This window comes from Mycetomoellerius zeteki, unplaced genomic scaffold (assembly GCF_001594055.1).
Source record: "Mycetomoellerius zeteki isolate Tzet28-1 unplaced genomic scaffold, Tzet1.0 scaffold245, whole genome shotgun sequence".
In the NCBI taxonomy this organism is placed as follows: Eukaryota; Metazoa; Arthropoda; class Insecta; order Hymenoptera; family Formicidae; genus Mycetomoellerius; species Mycetomoellerius zeteki.
Window position 1 is genome coordinate 908,875 of NW_017257222.1, and position 22,535 is coordinate 931,409.

The 22,535-nt window shown below is 35.1% G+C and overlaps 1 protein-coding gene across 4 annotated transcripts in view; it reads right to left on the reverse strand.

The window, feature by feature from the left end:
* Positions 1-22,535, reverse strand: part of LOC108723600 (paired box protein Pax-6) — a 128,238-nt gene that overhangs the window by 89,742 nt on the left and 15,961 nt on the right. For 3 of the 4 annotated variants that reach the window (XR_001936656.1, XM_018449466.1, XM_018449463.1), the window contains exons 1-3: positions 12,608-12,782; positions 12,217-12,486; positions 2,840-2,964 (exon numbers count right to left, since the gene is read on the reverse strand). Coding sequence is in view for 3 of the 4 variants with exons in the window: in XM_018449466.1 (XP_018304968.1) it covers positions 2,840-2,852 (13 nt within the window). In the remaining variant the exon portion in view is untranslated. Of the gene's footprint in view, positions 1-2,839; positions 2,965-12,216; positions 12,487-12,607; positions 12,783-22,535 lie in introns of those variants that run through there. The other variant, XM_018449465.1, reaches the window with a different exon arrangement.

Below are 22,535 nucleotides of genomic sequence, written 5' to 3' on the forward strand. Positions count from 1 at the left end.
ATTATGCTATCTGCCAGGACTGGCGAGTTATTTACATAAATGTGAAAATGTTTGGAGTGCGTACTTTATTTTGTCTAGTACTGTATATATATTAAAGATTAATCTCATGGACTGTTAAGTAATATGATGACAGATCTTTTTGATTCAATTTATTATGATTTAATTATTAGTTTTTAATTATGTGTGAGTTCTCTCTCTCTCTCTCTCTGTTTGCATTATTTATATATCACCATTTTAATTTTTATGGCAAATCTCTGAGATGGAATAAATTTGATGGGGGTTTATAATCAGTTCTCTTCCCAATCACATTTTGTTAATATGGGGCTTGCCATTATCTTTTCTAAGACCTTCTACTTATTTATTTAACTTTAAAGAATTTTATGGATTTGATATGACGATTTCAATTAATTTAATATGACGACTGTAATTATTTTAATTATTCGACTTTTAATTGAACTACAATTTACAATAGATGAAAGATTCGATCATCAGAAAGAAATTTATGACCATTTCATATTGTTAATACGTACTAAAGAGGATCTAAATCCGGAGTCGAAACGTATGCTGTTTGAAATTTTATTTGTATGTATTATAATAATTATTATCGAAAATACACAATAATTCAAGCATTGCTAACTCATACAGGTTTCATACTCATCAATGTATACAAGTTGTATAATACATAATTGAGAGAATTTGGGGGAAAAAGAGGAGGGTCAATGAAAAACAATTATTTTCAATAAATTGCTAAAGTAAAAGTAAAAAAAGTACCCTGTGATAGTACTAGTTCTTATGCGCTGCATACGTCTAAAGTTTGCAGAATTGAAATCCTTTGCGATATAGTGAACCGTTAATAAACAAACCGTTTCTATAAAATAACAAAATTGTTTCGGAATACGGGAAAAAATTTGATTGAAATTGATATAATCGATTACGAACTTGATATGTTCGTTCCATCCACAAAAAAAAATAGATAGAATGCGTTACGGATACAATGATCATAAAAGATTCAATTGTGATTATATATAAATACACAAAAAAGAAAAGTAAATACACATTGTTGTTATTTTCCTAAAAATACACACACATTTTTTGTATGTGTATTTTTTGTGTGTACACATTTTTTGCTATCCTGAATTATTCGAATTTTAATTTTTAATATAATAGATTTATATGATAAATAAAATATATTTTATTTTTCGATGTGTTTTCGATTTTTCTAAATTTATAACAACCACACAATATATATCCATTAATAAAATCATTAATATTTTCTAGCGTATTCTGCCAAAAATCAGTATATCATAACATATATTAAAAGATGAACGTAACAAAATTATTAAAGATTAAGGAGAGGAAGTACGCGAGTTATTGAATAAAGACGTCGCATTTAGATGCTCCTTTTTGGCATTTTAACTAAGTTATACGACGACTATCGGGATGTCAAGAGATAGAAATTATGATCTCGCGACGGAGCGAAGGATCCCGCGGAAGGAACGAATCGGTGGGCCCGAAGGACACGACGCGAGAGAGAGGCGGACGAGAAACGTGAGGACTGGAAGGCGTAAGAGAATGGAAATCAATACGTGAAGTGAGCAGCCAGTTTCAGGCAGAAGTTGCCGGCTTTAGAAAGCCTTGAGACGTCGTCTGCCCATCCTCTTCGGACCCTTGTGTTAAGAGAACTCGAGCAGGGATGGGCGAAAGCGAAGGAAGCGCCAGTGACAGAAAGTTAGAGAAAGCGAGAAGGAACGGGGGTGGATATACGAGAGAACAAGAAAGAGAGAGGGAGGAAGGAAGAGACGAGAGGTTCCATTCAGGACTAATGGGGTTAAACGCCTTAGCCATCAACCGAACGCCTCCCTCTTGATTCTCGGACGTTTCGATTCGTCCGGGGCTAGAATTCGAATTATCCGTAATATCTCCGGACATAGTTTACGTTCGCCGAGACTTCGTCTCGCGAATTAATAGGAGAAGTGTGTGTGCGCGCGAATAGAAAAAACCGTTGCACACGGCAATTACCTCAGAAATGTTCTTAGCCATCACGATGCTATACCTTTACACTTTAAATGCTGATTTGAAAGTTCCTTATTTAAATCTTAAAGCTTAAGCCTTAAAATCTCATTAGTCTAGGTCCACAACCTTGCTTTAAGAGGCTATAAGCTGTAAAGCCGTAAGAAATTGACCAATCACAGTCGATTATTTTTCTCAAGTTCGACGCTATTTTAGAGGCACATAAATGTTGCACGTTAATGCAAAACACCAATCGCAGAAACAGAATTCGTTGCACGTATGGTGGTTATGTGCCATCGGAATTTCGTAGTCGTCCAGAAGTCGTTAAGTTTTATGCTTCTTGGAGGGAGAGGACAAGAGAGAGAAAAAGAGAATTCCGTTTTCGTAAAGGTTTTATCATAATCGTTCTCGTGATGGCCCGTTGTAATGGAATGCCGGATTAGAAAATGACATATGATCAAAGATCGACATGAAGGGATCTTTTGATATTCTTTTGGGGATCACGATGGGGTTTCGCGCGTCTTAATCTTCTGATCGCATACGCAACTTTGGAGATAATGACTTTTTTTTTATCTTATCCTATACCATAACTCTAAATCTTATTATTAGACTATGAATAATGATTCCTACATTGATTTACGTATTTTAACATTACAAATTTAAGAATTGCAAGCTTCAATATTCGATTCGATATTTTCGATATTATTCTTCCTACAATTATGTTAATAACTGTCGCATTGTTACTTTTGTTTTTAAAAATGATCTCCAGTTGTGTATATCGATAAACGTTGAAATTGTACAATTTTATAATTAAAAAATACAAACTTACCCTTGTGTGCCATGTCGTCAGCAGTGACCGAAGCTATGAGGCCGGTTGCGCCCGGCCATGGAGCGACCGCAGCGCCCAGTTGCTGCGAAGGCAGAATCTTCGGGCCTTTAAACACTTCTCGTTCACTGAAACCCATAATTAAACCTATCATTAGAAAAAATCTCAAACTCGTATATTGCAATAACACTAACGTCTTTCCGTCCAAAGACTAGATTATCAGACCAATTAATCGTGTGATTGAGAAAGCAAGAAAGATAGTACCTAGCTTCGTAATGTAAATACGAAACTAGTGAGATGCATGTTGGTAAACACGACTATAAAATGACTTTAGGCAATTAATAACGCGAAAGAATAGTGCTTGTACCGAAGATACACTTGACGGTTTCGATGACCCATCCAAACTATCCCGTATTAAACGTCGTAGTTAATTCGACGCCCGCGCCGTATGCTCGAAAACTGTATGTATCTATGACACCTGTGTAAATCTGTCATTTGCATATCGCGGTCATATATACGTTGCCTTAAGCAGACAAATAAACCGATCTCTTCCCGCGCTGTTACTTCTAAACCGCGCGCGGTTCCTATCTTACCGCAACGTATCCACACAATCTACTTTAATTTTGCGTTCTACAAAGCACACAAGAAAGAGGAAAGATATACATATATACATATATGTATATATATATAAACCATCACAGATTCTTTTGCCAACAGATATTAAAGAACTAACTTGAACAAAAATTATACTGACGATTGTATCTACTATACGAAATATAAATATATACATATACATGTTTTAAATCATGGAAATATAAAGCAATAAAATTAAAAAAATTTCAGAGAAATTAAAATTCGAAGAGATAAATAACAAAAATCTTTTAAAAATACAGATTAAAAGACTCATATTATACAATAACAAATTTCAGTATATAAAAATAAGGACATGTAAGAGTCGACACAGAGTCGGTGTGTAAAATTACGAAATTTTAATTATATAATATTTTAATTATATAATATTAAATTTACATTAAGAAAATCGAGAGATAATATTTATAAAGTTCACGTTATTACATGTTTTGACTACCTTTTTGAGCCCCCTTTAGATGTAGGGAGCTCAAAATAAATTAATCAAGCAGGAAAATGCAACAATATCTTTCCAGTTCTCATGCTAACAAGGGAAGTTTCACAACTGTCCGGAACCGATTTGATTCTCCATGAAGTATGTTGTTAAACACGAAAATCTAAGAGACACGTATTTTTTTATACGTGCGCTAACTCATATTTAAGGGGTGAAACACCCCTTTGAAAAAAAAAAACGATATTTCTATTTCGAGCCGAATACCGTCGGAAGTATAAAAGATGAAAAAAAATTTTTTTAAACAAAAGTTGTACTGTTTCAAGAGTACTTCAAAATATGTTGTGAAGAAAAAAATATTTTTTTAATTTTTTTGTTTAACAATTGTTAACAAAAAAAATTTTTTTCAATTTTTTTTTCTTCACAACATTGAAGTACTCTTGAAACTGTACAACTTTTGTTTAAAAAAATTTTTTTTCATCTTTTATACTTCCGACGGTATTCGGCTCAAAATAGAAATACCGTTTTTTTTCAAAGGGGTGTTTCACCCCTTAAATATGAGTTAGCGCACGTATAAAAAAATACGTGTCTCTTAGATTTTCGTGTTTAACAACATACTTCATGGAGAATCAAATCGGTTCCGGACAGTTGTGAAACTTCTCTTGTAAGTAACTACAAAATTATTGTGATAGAACGATTGGAAGATCGTACGGAGAAAAATTCTGGAAATTGTGAATTTAACACACATTTAATACACCATGCAAAAAGTGTAAACAAAAACCTAGAATGTTCTATAAAATCGAGCAATTTTTGTTTGAATTTTTTAAATAGTAAACTCACCATTAGAATCGAAAATAACGCACAGAAATATTTTAAATAGAAAATTTGTCAAAAAATTTCTTAAATAAGAGCCAAATTATTAAGATGAACTAGTCAGTTAGCTGCAGACACTGATTATAAAAATAATCATGATAACGTAGGTTTTGTTTTGTTTATAATATAGGAAAATACGCAGAGTGAAGAAAGATCCTTTATATGTCTGTTGGAGATTGAGGCTGTTATTTTGTTTCAACTCATTTAAGATTTTTATATTATCCCAGTCGAAATCATGGTCGAATTGCAGCCTATGATCGGTAATTATAGAATGGGTAGATGTTCCAGCGGATATAACTACGATGTTCGTTAATTCGTGTTTTCAACTGTCTACTCATCTGGCCGACATAAGAAGCATTACAATTTTTACAGTCAATCCTATATACAACGTTGCTTTTAGACGAGAATCTTTCTGAATCTTAATAAATTCAGATAGTTTATTGATGTTAAAAATGGCACTCTAGTATTTTTGTTAATAAATTGATTAAATTTTTCAGAAACGTTACATACGAGTATATGGGACAGTAAGCTATGCAAAGTCAGATGAATTATCATTACTATTATTATTACTCTTTTTTATTATATATTTATTATGCGTGTTGTCCTGCATCATAATTCTTAGCAATTTTATGCGTTGACTTTTACATGTCCCTATTTTCACATATTTTGAAAACTCTTTATCATAAATAAAATTTAATTAAAAAATTTAATTTAGAGTTATAAGATAAATCGTTGATAAATTTTTATGTATAAGGACACGATACTGGTAAGAATTATAGCAGATTATCAAAACAAATGAATTCTTAATTAATATTGATATTAATTTCTATTAACATGTTTCAAATTTATGTTATTTATTAGCAGAGCTATTTATTAATAATTGCATGTATCATTATATAATACCAATCGGTCTTCATATTTTCAAATACAAAGAACGTAAATCATCCCTGAAACGAATGGAATCATCTCGAACGTCGTTACATTGACGACATGAAGTGTTTTAATTATTGAGGATCACAGTCGTTGAAGATGTGAACTACTAGCAAACGTAACACCCTCCGTATATTTTTCACTACTGCAGACAGAAAAAAGAAGATGAAGTGAGAGTTGCTACTAGAGGGAATGAAAATGGAGCTAAGAGCGATAATTAGTGTCGAAAAGGGTTAGTCGGCTGAAAGCGTACGAGTTGTATCGCTCCATATATAAAACGCATATGAGAAGCTATAAGAAAAAAAACAGTTTATGAAAGAAGTTTAAAGTAAAGTCGCAGAGGGTAAAAGTCGTACACTGTTAAATCTATAGTGTCTAAATTATATAGTAGTATAAATTTAACCTAACGTGACCACTGCTCCTACTAAATATTACATGTTAAATTTGACACTATATCGTGTCAATTGGACACTATATAGTGTCAAATTGACACTGTATAGTATTAACTATAAACTATAATCATTGTTTTAGTCTAAAATAACGATATGATTAGGAGCAGTGGCGACTCACATTGAATTAAATTTGGCACTATAGATTTAACAGTGTATCGAGTCGTTAATGGCATTGCAAAATACATTACGGAAATTAAAAGTAATCTTTAGAAGCTTCACTTACAGATGCTTCCGTTTCATTCGCTTCAATTAAATCGGGATCAATTTTGAATGTCTTAAATATGGAACATGTTTTATATGTTATAAGCAATTCGAGAAGGGTAACAGTTAACACTTAGGCATCATAAAATGAGAAATAATTCTCAAGTTTGAAATTGTGACAAAGGACGGTATTCATAGTCGGATCTTATATTTATAGAATCGTCTTAAGTATAGTCTTAAGATGTCACAAATGAATCAAAGAGACACGTATTAGCAACGTCTCAAAACATTACTGACAGTTTTAAAATAAGAACGGACTATAAATATCACCCAAAGATATCTATTTGATGCTAACTCTAAATCGAATAAAACAAGTATGTATTGCATTTAGTTTAAATGGTATTTTATTAGAGAGATATTCTATTCACACAATGGTGTTACTTCATCAATACGTAAATTGAGATATATGTTTTCCCTAGGTTTAGTAGAAGAAAAATGTCAAAGCTGACAAAGACATCTCTCTTACAGGGATGTTTATGCAAGGTACATTGAATCGAATCAAATTCATGTTATAATTTATAAGACGATTCACTTCCGTAGGTTATCGCGATGAAATTCAACGGCGAGGTAACACAAGTGTCTGCACAGGGTACTTCCCCCTTTCATTATCCACGATGCTCTTTGCGCTACAATACAAGAGGAGCACTTCCTTGTATGCATTAAGAAGACGACGCGGGAGATGAAATACAGAAAAGAGGAAAGAGCCGCACGCGAGAGGCGCGAAAGGCATATGTTTATGTATATACGAGAGAAAGAGCGGAAGAAACGAGCGGAGGTGGAAGGAGGGAGGTTAGAACGCATTGCATTCGCATATTGTGCAAGAGGATTACCTCGGATTATGCCCGACTGAGCGCAAACAGGATCACGTCACTTCTGTTTGCAAGACGCCAAGCTGTCGATTTAGTGAACTCAAACTCGATTCTGTCTCGCTCGGAATCGCCAACGGAACAGCGGTTTTCCGAGAGAGACTTTTTCTTAATCGTATGAGATTCAAGTTCGACAAGATTAAATATCGCACAAAGAAGACTTACTACATGCGCGATTAACTTTTTTAATTTCTCTTTCAATTATAAAATAATGTACTTAACGCGAGATATTACTGTGTCTCTTGATGAATTATAATCTTAGAAACATTAATCTCTAATTATAGAGAAATATTGCTTTCCTTATTTTTCCTTTCGCGTTCAAGTATTTTTTCTTCAAATAAATGAGATGCGATTTTTCAAATAACTTATTTAACATTAAATATTTTATGATTACGCGGTAAATTAATCTTTTATTAAATTAAGAATAATCGTTGCCAGTTACGTAAATGCCAGATGTTTTTTATGATCGCGTTAACCTTGAAACGGGATTCTTCTAAACTTTGGATAATTTGCAGAAAATCCACGAACTCGATTAATTGTTTAAAGAATCAAATTATTAAAAGCGTATTATCGTTGGACAAATAGAGGATTCTTGAACTTCTTGAACTGGAATTAAAATTTTCCAAACTGTCGAAGATCGTTCGCTCCTGATCTAACAAATGAGATGTGGAGAACAAAGTTAGGGCGGAAACACAGAGTCATGCATAACGCATAATGCATAAGAAAATGAACCAAAGTCCTTCATTCCCTTCCTTTCTATGAAATAAAAGATTAGTTGATTTTTTGCGCCTTATGCGTTACGCAAGAATCTGCATTCCTGTTCTTAACGCGTAGTTATTGCGGGATAAATTTGAACTCTTCTTGAATGCTCCGCAAACGCAACGCAACGCAACGCGGCGAGACGCGAGGTGTAATGGGGCGGTGGCGGGAAGGTAGCATTATACACGCGGATGGTAATAGGTTCCATATCCACGAGCTGCCGGCGCATTATGCTTTACATTTCCGGCGAAACACTGTTAATGGCACCCACAACCGTCGCTACCGCGACTACCGTCGAAATTCACCCCCGTAATACACGCCCAACAACCCCCGCAGGCATTAACCGCTCGCGCTACCGTATAAAGTGACTTCCGCCCACGATTATGTTCGTCGTGAGCACGTACACGTTTGTGCGTTTGTACATTAATTATTAATTAATGCCGAAGAAGAATGAGGCCGCGTATTATTGGCGGTAAACTGTTTCATGTAATCGAGGACGATTGAGAGATAAATTGCTTTAGCATAACGTACACAACTTATGCGGGATTAATTAGTTCGATTCGAAGTACCTGTGCCTTTGTATTACTTTTTTTACCTTTATTATGTTTACACACACACACACACACACACACACGCACGCACGCACGCACGCACGCACGCACGCACGCACGCACGCACATAGACGCGAAGCATATTAAACTTTTTCTTATCAAAAATCTTATGTAAATGTTATATTTGTTATCTCTTAGGAAAATGTGACACACATACATTATATATACATTATTATATAATAAAACTTACGTCATTATTATTTTGAAAAATCTACGTCTCTCTCCTTTAACTAACAAAATAAGAACTTCCATGTATGTCGGATTTACACAAAACAACTGCAATAATCAAAGCAATCTTAATTTTACTTAATTGCCAAATTACTCTTGAATTTTGAGTATTGGATTACGGTATTTACATCTTTCAATGCATTCAGCAACATAATTTATATAATCATTATTTTCTTTATCTTTAATTCCCGTAATCTGTAGCAGTGCGCATACATTCGGAAAAATTTGCTTTGCACACAGCTTCACAAATTTTCTTAATTGCCATATGACAACGGACGAATCAATATATTTAATGATATTTCTCGTTTTCATTTTATTTCGATATCGATCAATCCGATAATGCACCAATCCGTTCCAGATGTAGATTGTCGAAAGACGTTTCATTGATCAACGTTAATTCGCGCGCGTCGTTTATAGGATCTATTCCTGTTTAACGGCACGTTAATAATGAACAGTTAACGAGGCGTTAAACGGTTATAGATCTTACGGAAGGCTTCCTTCGAAACATAATACAATTCAATCTAATGCAATTGCGTTCTGTACTAAGGAGGTTCGCGGCCAATTTTCTGCTCTTTTGCAACAATTTGCTGTTATTTATGAGCTTTCTGCTTCAGATTTTCGAATTGTTTTCATTACGTTATGCTTTTCTACGGAACTCTACTTAACTTTTCTACATATCAGGCTCTTATTGTCGAATATTCGTTCTGGGATTTGTATTTATATAAATCTAAGAATAATTATTTTGTAATATCTTCTCTCATTTTACTCATCTCTATTTTCCAAACAAATGTATAAATTAATCTTCTTGTGCATTGAAGCTAAAAATAAATAATGAAATGTAATTTCAGAAGACAATACTTTTTCAGTATCTACAAAATTTAATCTTCAAACTTTTAAGTTTTTTAAATAAGTAAGTTAAATAGCAAAAAGATGAGGCTATTTTATTTTAATTTTTTTTTAAAAAGATTTAAAAAAACTTTTTTCTCAGAAATATTCCATGACACTCGCAAAGAATTCTTGCTCGAGAATATCAGCCTAGAAACAGCGGCTTAAAGTGTGACTCTACACTATCAATGATATTGATCAATAATATTGAATCAGTAATACTGATAGTACGTATTAATATTTTTAATATTTTTACAACCTTATACGATCAGTATTATTGACAATATATTTCATTTTAATTTTACGTACATTATCTGTTGCACTGTAACATATACTGTGATGGATCTTAATAAAGCGATACTGATGTTTGAGAATTAAAATCCAGATCACCATCAGTATTCTACGTCAATCCATTAATTTAACCACACACGATCAGTAATATTGTCAGTACTTAATACAGTATTATTGACCGTATAAGGTCACCTTTAGACGTTCTACGTGCGGATCGACGTTGTTTACGAGCAACCGACGTCGTCGCCGTCGTATATTTACCCCGATTAGAGAATCGGGTCTACCGCAAAGAAATTGCTGTAGTAGCCGACGCACAATACACCGTCAAGTCGCTGGAAAGGAGCGTTCCACAATAATCGCGTCGAATGTCACCACGGGACGTCCCACACTTACGGCTCTCGACATTCAGACTCGGAGGCTCTTTCACTCGTGCATTTTACATGGCAAATCGTATAAAGCCTATCGCTTAATTACGCCATAATACCGTGACTGTGTGCGGGAGAGAGGGGAAAGAGAGAAGAGAACAAACTGAGAAGATACTACGACGAGATACGGTGGAATATACGAGAAAGACGAAACGAGGGAGATAACAGGATATTCGTATACACATACATATATTCGTCACGGAAATTCGACGCGCTATTCAATCGCATTCGTCTCCGGTACTACGATGAGTTCGCGGGGGAGAGTGAGCGCCTAACGCTTTAAGCCGTATTATACGCTACGTGCATGCAATCTGCATTCCCGCGCGCGACGCGCATTCGCCTGCCGTGGCTGATACCACGAGCTGTGTTAATCAGCAGGATGAACCGTTGGGATTCGGGTACGTTTGCTGCGTAGCGAGCGATTAACGGCGCGTTCGCGGTGTTCAATTAATCGAGCGTACTCGTACCCGAAGACGATAGATATTATCGAAGTAAGATACCTATACTTTGAACATTTTTACATATCCTTTCAGCGTCGATACGTCAGACAAAAAGTTCTACTTGCAATCACAGCGATTAGATATTTATATTGATGATTTCTGACAGAGATATATGTATGCTTTTTTATGGATAAACGGATTAAGTCTCAGTAAATTAAATCTTAAGAATTCCTGCTTGTAGGGTATTAAATGAATTTTTATTGTGAAAAGTGACAAAAATTATGCAATCAATATTACATTTCTTTATCAGTTTAAAACGAATTTTATTCATAATATTCGATATTGGTTGTTTTATAATTCAAAATCTAATTTATTCATATTGCATAAACGCTAGAAGAACCGTTTAACTAAAAAATGGATATTGTGATTATATTATAATATCTATTTTCGAATTTCATCTTCAAATAATAAAAAAATTTAACAAAAATTTATTGAAACCAAATTAAAATAATCTTTCGTTAACGAATAAATTAAGCAAGATTTGCGTAAAGTTTCGTAGAACGAAAAGCGAAAACTAAGTGAATCTGTAGACAGGTTTAATCGACTCTTTGAACTTTAGTCGTCGATAGCAGAAAAACGCACCTTGACGGATAAAAGAATTAGAGAGAGAGAGAGAGAGACAACGAAATCTATTTACTGAAAATTTAATTTTAAATTTAACGCTCGATTAAGAGATCTTATTTCTATCTCTTCTAACTAATTTACAATTTGATTATACAGTAGATAATAAGTGTAAAATAAAGAAAATTTCAGTTTTATAAACAAGGGATGTTTCTTTTTAATTTTCAATCAGTCCAAAATTAAAATGGATTAACGCATCGTTGATGTAAAAAATTAGTGAACTTTCTACAATAAGCCTTAAGCCCATAATTTACCTAAGCTTTACTCTTAAAACGTAAAAGACTGACCACTCAATAGGCCTGTTCTTTTTGGCTGAACCAGTTCATCTTTCTTCCTTCTCTCTCCAGGAAGAAAGAAGAGGAAGAAAGATAAACTGATACAAAAGTTCAGCCAAAAAGAACAGACCTCTATAGCCAATTATTTTTTTCACATTCGACTGTGATTGGTCAATTGTTTACGATTTAAAACTTAAAGCTCAGATAATGGCTTATAAAAGATTAAAGATTTGTAAAACACAGTAAACCCTTCTACTCTTTACGTCAATTCTCTTTCACTCAATACTCCTTAATCAAATTTCCTCACAAACACGTGATTACGTACCAAGAGCTGCCGACGGCCGACGGTGTCCGTCCTCCCTTCGACGTCTTCGTTCGACGAAGGCACCACTGCGAATCCGTTAGCCGGTTTCTACTTTCGTTGCACCTCGTATGTACGAATCACAGTTCCCGGAGGTGAGTCGCAGAGTCCGTCGCTGTCACTTGCGCGGGATCCGACACTCCGATTCGAAGTTTCGAACTCCGATCTACTGCTCCAACCGAAGTCGATACTTGCTCGCGAGGACACCCCTTCACTCTCGCGGCTAGTCGCGCGCTGTAAACATTTACCGGTAAGTCCGTCGAGGGTGGCAAAACGACTTTTGCATCGGTTGTCGCGCGCGACGACCTCTCGGCGGTGGTGAGAACCGATGGCTATTTAACCGCACCGCGCTTACCGATCCACGCGAGTGCAGCACACGTGCTGCTCTGCAGCGTGATTCTTCTCCTCTCTCGCTTTCCTGAGAGATCCGTCGAAGACCGGGACGGAGGAGGGTAGTCCCGACGACTCAACGCGGCGCGGCGCGACGCGATGCGAAGAGCTTTGATATGCCTTCAAACGTCTAAATCCTAACAAGGAAGAGCGAGAAAGAGAGAGGGTTGTATATACGCATATATATATCAATGTGAAGAAAAGATAGAGAGAGAGAGAGAAAGAGAAGAGAGAGAGAGAGAGAGTGAGTGAGAGAGAGGAGAGGGCGGCGAGATGCGTGTTGGCTGTCAGGCGAAAGAAGAGGCGAGAGCGCGGGACTAGCCGCGTTGGAAATATTATTAGGTAAAGCACACGCACGGACTGACACGCACCGACTCGCGGACTCTCGTTGGGTCGTGCCGCCGTGGTGGCCACGGCCTCGTGTTGGTACGTCCGACTGCCGTTTTGGACCAATGGGCGGTGGGCGCAGTCCCCCTCTCCGCGCTCGCGCCGCGCTACGCGAGTGGGGGATCTTGGCTCCGCTTCGTGACATCATCGATTCTGAATGGTGGAGATGCTCAACCGTGCGGAAGGTACATTGGAGGGCGCGTGCTGCGCGCGCACTGCGCACGCTCGGCAACGTGCGCGCACTGCACCGCACGGGAAAAAGGACGTACGCGACCGGGGGGAATATACGGCAGCGTCAGATGGAGATGAACCGCAACGCGAGAACGATATGCTTCTCGGTCTTCTCTGTCCCCAGCACTTCATAATTACCTTTTTTTTCTCTCTCCCTCTCTCTTTCTTTCGACATTTCTCGGTTAATCGAGACTGATGTTTTAGAATAAAAAATTATATCCATCTGTTGTTGTATAAAATTGGCGTTCCAATTTCAAGATTAAATATGATTTAAAACTTATTTAAAAATATCATTAAATAAAGGAATGAGACTTTGAATTAATAAAAAAAGTTAAATGCAGACAATTTTTTTATTTATATGTTTTAATATATAGTAAAGATTTAGGACGAGATAAAATAATATTCTTGAACTGCAATTCGTGTGCAACGAAATGGCTACAATAAGTTGATACAATACATGATTTATTAAAGGAATATATATTGACAGATATGTGATATAATTCAAGTCCGCAATACATCAAGTTAAATAAAATGACTTTATCTGTGGTACATTCCAGGTTCCTAATTGTGAATATAGCATGATTACTCTCTTTTACAGATAAGACTATATTATCTTTACGCTTACTTGAACCAACCTTGACAGTTTGGACAAAAATAGCAGCAATCTCAAATCTACATAAAGTATTTTTTTCTAAAATGAATTGCTCTTAATTTTATATTAACGTATCTGAATTTTTTATATTGCGCTTAAAGAATGAATTTTGTCAATAAAGGTTATACTTTTTTTTTAAATTAAATGTTTAAAAAGCTTCGATTTCAAATTATGTTTTCTATTTACACCACGTTCAGGAACATTTTAAGTTCCACATCACTCCTTTTCTTGATTTTGAGTCTTAAATTTATTCAATTTTATAAAACAGATATTCCAACAATTGTAGAGTAAAAAAAAGAAATACAGATAAATAAAATTTTCCAATACTTACAAATACATTCTAGTGTGTTTTAATGTAAACAATTTTCACAGAAATTTTGATAAATTCCAGAAAAAAAAGTATATATTGTAAGTATCTATCATTTCTTAGGGCGTTATTTAAAATTTTTCTTTTTGCATTTTTTTCTGATTTTTGTAAAACTAAAATTAATACGAAAAAAAGATCACAGGATGATTATTGTAAATACTAAATACAAAACATAAAATTATTGTACTATTGTACCATTCCGGAATTTTCTAGGACTATTATTTTTTAAAACCCTATTTGCAATTTATTCGCTACCTATATCTTTAAATATCTTTGAATTTTCGCTAATTTTTGTGACAGACGGAGACGAATTCCGGGAAAACGAGAAAAACGCGAGCATTACGTCGTCGAAATTTCGCATCGTTCGCGCTCCGAAAGCCGGGGAAAGGCGCGTCTCGCGTGGAGGGATATTAAAATATAATTGGCGTTTGTCCCCTACGCGTGCAAAGCGGTATCTAGTCACGCGTGGACCAACCAACCGTGGGTGTTATGCACGCCAGAGTACGTCAGGCGCGCGCGGGGGTGATTCACCCTCTCTATGTGCCTTGGTGTATCCCTACGGTCTTTCTCGCGGGATGAGAGGCAAGGAGGGTAGAGGTGGATGCATCCGCTCCCTTGTCGACGCGGTGCGTAGGGCCGCAAGCTCGTTTCACACGGAAAATACCTTACAAAGGATCGAGACACAAATCGTTTATTTTGAAAACGATTAATTTTAAGTTCCAGTTCTGAAGGTATCGTCACTTCCAATTGGGATACGGAAACAAAGTAATGCGACATCTATCGATCTTAGTAACTTAGAAACTGACTTACGTCGCTTTCGAACGAAACGAGGTATGTAATGGGTTCGAAGAAAGTGGAGCGAATACTTTTATATTGATTTATCGAAGATGTTTCGAGGAACTTGAATAACACCGTCGGAATATTTGTCTTATCAAATTTAAACTGGAATTTAAATTTTGTTTCTATGTGTAGAAGTAAGTATAATAACTTTGTTTAATTGTCTTTAGAAAATGATAAAATCAAATTATAGATTTATTTTTATCAGTAAAGTTTTTGCATCTTGAAATTTATTTCTTTTTTATCTTTTTTTGTGCTATCTTACTTTTATATATCATTCAATTCAATATTTTCTAGAAATTAAAGAAATATCGATCTAATCCGCGAGAAAGGAGAATACTATCATAGGTCATAGGTCAACACGGTGAACTTTCAGGCCGTTGATATTTTGCTATAAAAAGAAATGTATGTAATTATAAAATAATTTTTAAAGTAATATTTATCATACGTGGATATAATTATGATGATATATATGATGCAATATTGTACGTTAGATTCTTCTTTTTTGCAATAATAATTTTTGTCACTTTTTTTAAACATTATGAAATACATCTCATTTAACAAATACATAATTATTAAACAAATAAAAATACTGTGAATCACGTGGCGTAGTTAAATTACTTAAAATTAATGCGGCATGAAACGTGTTAATAACTACACTGTTAAAAAAAAAAGAAATTTGCTTCCGTTACATGTAATGGAAGCAAATTTCAAACAGGTACATTAAAAATATTTAATGTTGTCAATGAAAATGAAGTATATTATAAGTAACTTAAATTTAACGTTTACTCATATTAAATTTCATACAAATCGACATAAAATTTAATAAATTTCATGTACATATACACAAATATACGTTTCACAGCAGATATATTAAATTTAATTTAGTGTCATAAAATTGAATTTCATTCGTGTAACTTAAAAGTACATTAAATTTCATGACATATTTAACAGTGTATTAACAGATAACTTGATAATGGTCCTCTACAGCAGATAAGTTTATTAATTTAAACTAATTAGATTAATTTGTCAAATTTGAGAGATATATCTCGATTAAAAAATTGAATGAATTAAAAACCACAATCGTAAGATGATTATGTCACACCAGCCCGATTAAATAGAACCGAATGAGTTACGAAGGTCAACCTTTGCGCTATAAGAAACTTGGAGAAGTTTGCTTAAGTTATCTTTGCGCTTTACGAAAACTTCGGAAGATAACAGTTGTGAAATGGAAACAAATTTCAACAGATGCTTGAAGTATGTAATTTAGCAGCGAGTAAATTTTCTGTTTATATTTTAATAAATGTATTAGCCTATTTGTTGATCATAAAAGAGATTTTGATCGAAAGAAATAGAAATTCGATGTTTTAGCAGAAATGTTATATATATATATATTTGAAAATAGTGTCATGTAAATATCAAGTATAGGTATAGGCAATAAAAGTAATTAAAACTAAAATTTTTATATTAAAAAAGTATTATGCTTACTCTCGTCAATATTAATTAGACCTTCAAAATTTCTTTTAATTTATGATAAAAGTTTTATAAAAGTTTGACTTAATAAATTAATTTAAAATAATTCAAGATTCACATAAAGTTCTTAAATATACAAATCTTTCATGAAATAACTTAATTATTGTAGTTAAGTTTTCAGAGCTATGCTTTATAAATTTGTTTACGCAGCCTATTCATTCATTGTCACGCTTCGTCATATATAGTTATCATCGATTTATTATCATCTCAGTTCGCGTATTTGCTATAAAATAAATAGATATTATGGAAAAGTAGTTTGAAAATTTTCGACTTTTTTTATCCGGGATCTATGAATCTGCGTGCGCAGTCGCGTTTGCGGATATCCCAGAGTCCGGAAAGCTGCCGCTGCAGGTCACGATGTGAACCCGGCTTTAGGAGATCCACGCGGTGGAAGTAACGCGTTTCGATTTTGCGTTAGCTCAGCTACGCGTGAATCCAGCCAAGGTCAAGTCGTTCCCCGTTTCCGAGCATCCCTCCGGCACTCGGGCAGGGCTCTTAAGATCGATTCCAACCAATTTTATACGTAGAGTGGCGCGCTACAAAAGCACGATGACGTTAGGTGAGACGCAATTATCCTCGTTTACACCTCTCAACGTTACCTGCTCTTGACTAAGCCGTTGTTGTTAATTAACGCGTTTAGTTTTTGATAAACTAAAGTGTTTGTGTCTGCATGTTCTCGGAAATTTTAAAGCAAGGAAATATTAGATTAATAAATACAAAAGCCAATTTTTTATATAATAAATTGTTTACTTTAAAAATATGAAATGCATAGCTTCAAGAAACAAGCTGACATCGATTTTCGATATCGTATTAGTTTATCTTGGCGTTTCAATTAACTCCATACCTTTCCAAAGTTGTTCTACTTTTATAATAAGCGGATTCTTAGATCTCTCAAATATAAATTTTTTTTTATTGTTTCATTTTTTTATACTTCCTTAATAGTGATAATAACGATTTTATTGAAATGCAAATTATGTAAAATATTATACTTGGAAGTAAAAAGTATATAAAAAAATATAATATATAAAATGCAAATAAAAAATAATATTATTAACAAGTTTAGATCTCGAATATAATTAAAATAACAATAAGACAATAATAATACTAGATATGTAATTTACAATTAGAATATACAAAGATAATTACATACATTAATATAGTATACGATATAGTATACTAGTATAAAATCTTATAATAAGTATATAACATAATATCAAATTAGCAATTAAAAAATATTAACAAATATTAGCGAAATAATGAGGTGTACGAAACGTACATATTGTATGTACATTTTGTTGTTTTCTCTCTCTCTATCTCTTTTTTTCTAGGTTACATTTTAAATATCGATTTAAACTTTCCGAGAACACTCTTCACATATCGATATCATTCTCCGTGCATGGCAAACACAAAACAGATATGCAACTCTTTTCATCGATATGTTTAACAAGCCTGTTATCGATTCCGTGCTTGTCTATATTTGGTGATTCTCCATCGCCACTTGAGCAAACTCAAGAATAGCATTTTGATGGCGACAAAGCCAACAAAGCAAAGAGCAAAAAAAAGTTATTATTTATTGATTCTCACACGTCTGTCTTCAAACATATCGTGATAACGCTATTTGCGAAGTTTGGATCTATCTTTAGAAAAAAATGAAGATTCGATTCCAGCTTTACGCAATTGCTATTATATCAATATCTTTTATTTCATTGATAGTTCATATCGGTTACACAAGAAGTTAATTGTCATCAAAGTAAGAAATACGAATAGGAATAAATATGATGAGAAATATAACGCGAGAGAATTATTTTATGGGGGGGGGGAAGTTATAAAATATTTTTATACTCTTTAAGAAATAATAAAAATTAATTTTATTTTGGTTAGTATTAAAATACACTTTAAAAGATATGAAATGTATCTTAACGCTAATCAAAGTAAAATTAATTTTATTATTTTTTGTTTTAATTTCATGTAATATTGTTATCTCTTCCAGCGTCATGGACAAGAATTATTTGTCATTTTATCATATTTATGTCACTGTGACTTTAATATAAAATTTTCTTATAAATGAAAAAATAAATAAACATTCTAGCATTATTTAACATTCTCTACAAAATGTTAGTGATTATATAAGTAATGGACTTTTATAAAAAGCTGTGTTAAAAAAATTTAACATTTTATAAATTAAACAAACATTTCAAATTTCAATTATTATGCATTCAATGTTATGTATACATAATATATGTAGTACACACACACCTCTAATATATATGTATATTTATATACCTATATATTAGAGGTGTAATTTCAAAAATTTTCTAACCACTCAATTCCTACTCTCCATGGATTCTTAAATGATTCTTTAAATGTAATCTAGTTTACTAGAATATTTTTCTGGACAAGCAGGTAACTAAACGAGGTGAAGGGAAAGGCAAGAAGACGAAAGATTCGACGGAGCGAGAAAGAGAAGAATAAGAGAAGAAAAGAGAGAAAAAGGGAGAGGACGAAGTCGAGAGAAAGAGCCAGGTAGAGAAGGGCAAAACAAACAAATTAACGTCAGAGTTGCTTGTTTATTGTTGGGTGGGGACACGGTAACCACGCCTTTGTCAAGCACGCCCTCCAAGAGCGTTGCGTTCCCCGCTACTCCCTTGTCCCTCATACCCCACTATCAACGCCCCTGGCTCGCTCGGAGTCTCCCCACCGAGAAGCCCGCCACTCGACGTTCGGGTGTGTACACGGTGGTGGAAGTGACGTCAGCAGCCCCGATGCGGGCATGCAACAGGCTGCTTTCGGCTGGTCACCGAAACTACCCGAACGATTGCGCGCAAGTTGCCCACTTTGCTTTTAAATTTTCCTATTGCTCACATTCATGTCTTGAGAAAATTGTCGTTTGAGGAGATTGGTATGGTGCAACTTGTTTATTAACAATTTATACGTCTATTTACATCTTATATGTAATGGCATTAACGCAAAAAATGACTTAGAGCCACGTTTCGGAAATTTTATTAATACATAGTTCTGAAAAAATGTTCGACGAACTTAAAAAATTGTATCTATATTTATAATCGCCTAATTTGTCCGTTATGCTTTAACATAAGTGCAAATGTAATAATTTTCTTTAAGTAATCTTTTTTTTAAATTTGTAATTGTTAATAAAATATTTTTCACTCTTAAATAGATAAAAAATGTTTTCACCTTCTATTATATAACTTTTGAAGTTAAATTTATTATTAATTTTCCTTCGAGATACAATATTTAAGCTTAAAGGCCATGGCACACAAAAAACTTAATTAAGACAACAAGACATAAGTAGCAAAGAAATCAACATGTTGAATTGGCTACTGCTTATGGTATGGCCTTACGAACTCTACTATGATTAGTCAATTCGCTTACTGCTTACGTTTTACTGTTTAAGTTTTTTTGTGTGCTATGGCCCTAAAACGTTTTCGTGAATCGATAATGATGATTCAAAATTAAACAATGCTCATTGCAAAAGCGATTATGCGGATGATAAGAGAGCGAGAAGAGGACGAGAGAGAGAGAGAGAGAGAGAGAGAGTGGTGGTTGTCTAGGGGGATTCCGCGTGAGTGTGGACTTAGTTGGCGAGAGGGCCGTTGCTGCGCGGATTGTAAATTATACCGGGCAGATAGAGAGAAATTCATGCTCTGATGACGCAGCGTTAACCACTCTCCGGTCATGCGATGATCAAAGGTAACAGTAATGGCCCGTGAGAGGATATCCGCCTGTATTTTGCCTAATATACTGCACGCTAAATGCTGACGCGATTTCGGCAGCCAAGCCGAGAGGGAGCGACGAGAGGTGGTTGAGGACGGGGTGAGACGTGTGAAGGGTGGCGAACGCACCGAAAGGGCGAAATGGATGGAGGGACAGAGGGAGGAAGAGAGAAAGAGGGCATAGGTGTGCAGGAGGGCACGTAACGCGCACGTGACGAAGAGATACGCAAAACGCCATAAATTGTCGGAGCAACGTGTGTGCACTGTGCACCTAACCCGAGCATCCCCGTGTCCGTGTCGACCAACGGTCGAGCGAGAGCGCTTACCGTGTGGCTTTCAAAAATTTCACACACATTACCAATCTCTCCTCCCGAACAGCGCGGCCGTCCCGCTTCGTTCCGCTCCCGGTTCGATCCATCATTTCGGTAGTTTACTGCGAGCCCTGCGAAAATTATCCCGATAACGTCCTCGGCCATGGCTCGTTTGTCTCTGGAGTTCACGCGACGACTCTCTTTTAAACGATGTTTATATCACAGTCGAATCTTTTGCATTCTTATAAAAAAATAATAATAATATTCTCTCTCTCTCTCTCTTTCTCTTTCTCTCTAAAGTATCTAATAATAAGTTTCAATTTCCAAAGTATCTCTCAAAAAAAGATTTTTATAAATATATTAAAGAGAAAAGGCAGGGATGCACCAGATTGTAAAATTACCGGATATCGAATATCCGGTAGGGCAATTATCCAATCGGATATTGAATATTTCCCCGGATATCCGGTCAGATATCTGAAACAAAGCTTCCAAAAAAATGCAAGAGAAAATTAATGATAATAATTTTCTTTATTTTCCCAACGTGAAAAAAAAGAGGAAAGATGAACCGTGCAAGAAGTTCAGTTGAAAAGAACACTAAAATTCGACATTAATGGCGCAAACTTTCAATATAAAATTTCAACCGGCTCAATATATTATATATTACCGGCTACTAATATGATATCCGGCTATCCGACCGGACAGTAAAAAAGTATCAGATAATACCTGGTATTGGATATTTCTCAGATATCCGATGCATTTTTTTTTTTATAGAAAAAAGATTATATTTTCTTTTGTTTTTCTAAAAAAATAACAAATCGGACTATTTTATAGTTAAGTTCAAAATTTTGAACGTGTGTGTGTGTGTGTGTGTGTGTGTTTACAAAATGCCTGACCGAATTCTATCTGCCGTACAAGATATACATACACATAACGATCTTCCCCCTAAAATATTTTCATAAATCTCATGATCGGTTCCAATAATTTTACATGGCCAAAGACACGTGTATATTTGTATAAGGACTGTTGAGAAAAATTGTAATAAATCCGGAGAACAGGACGGCACCCTACGCGTATTTCGGCAGCATCGAATAATGGGAACTCCGCGTGCACAGTAGTATCGGTATAATAGTATTTCTCAGTTCCCCTTTCTCCACCGACACAATGGGTCGACCAGGTCAAGTGTGCGCACACTAATCATGTTCCTGGTCAGAGAGCGGAGGTCCGAAAATGTACTGACGAAATGCGAACTATGCACGAATCACAATGCCTGACTCGCACTCTCGACCAGATGCCACGAAGCATTCTGCGTGATGCTGCCCTACGGCCGGTATGCGAAGGCTCCGGATGCTGGAACGCGCGTTTTCCCGGGCCACGGATCGATCATTCACATATCTGTGTATGCCGATGTTGGGTACTATTAGCCCGTGTAGTCGTCTCGTGTTTCATTTCACGCCACTCTTTGGCAAGTCAACGGAAATTTCACTATAACGTCGCATACTCAGCATTCTTATTGAAGCCGAGAAGCTCATCCTCTGTCCCCCCCCCCTCTTTCGATTATATTAGAGAGACCTTTTTATTTTTTCGAAGAATTCTGAGAGTTCTGTAGAAATGATAAAGGAGAAATTAGTGTCACACATGTCTGGTTTCGATTTTAAACGTCATCGTTCAACACGTTTATTTAGTTCAGCAGCTGGTAATTCAACAATAATTTCTATATTAACTTCATAATAATACAATCTCTGTAACTATATACAGGGTGTTTCCAAATTAAATCGCAAAACTTCGGGAGCGTGTAGAGGAGTAAAAAACTAAGAAAAAAAGTCCTATAGACATATGCTCGTTTT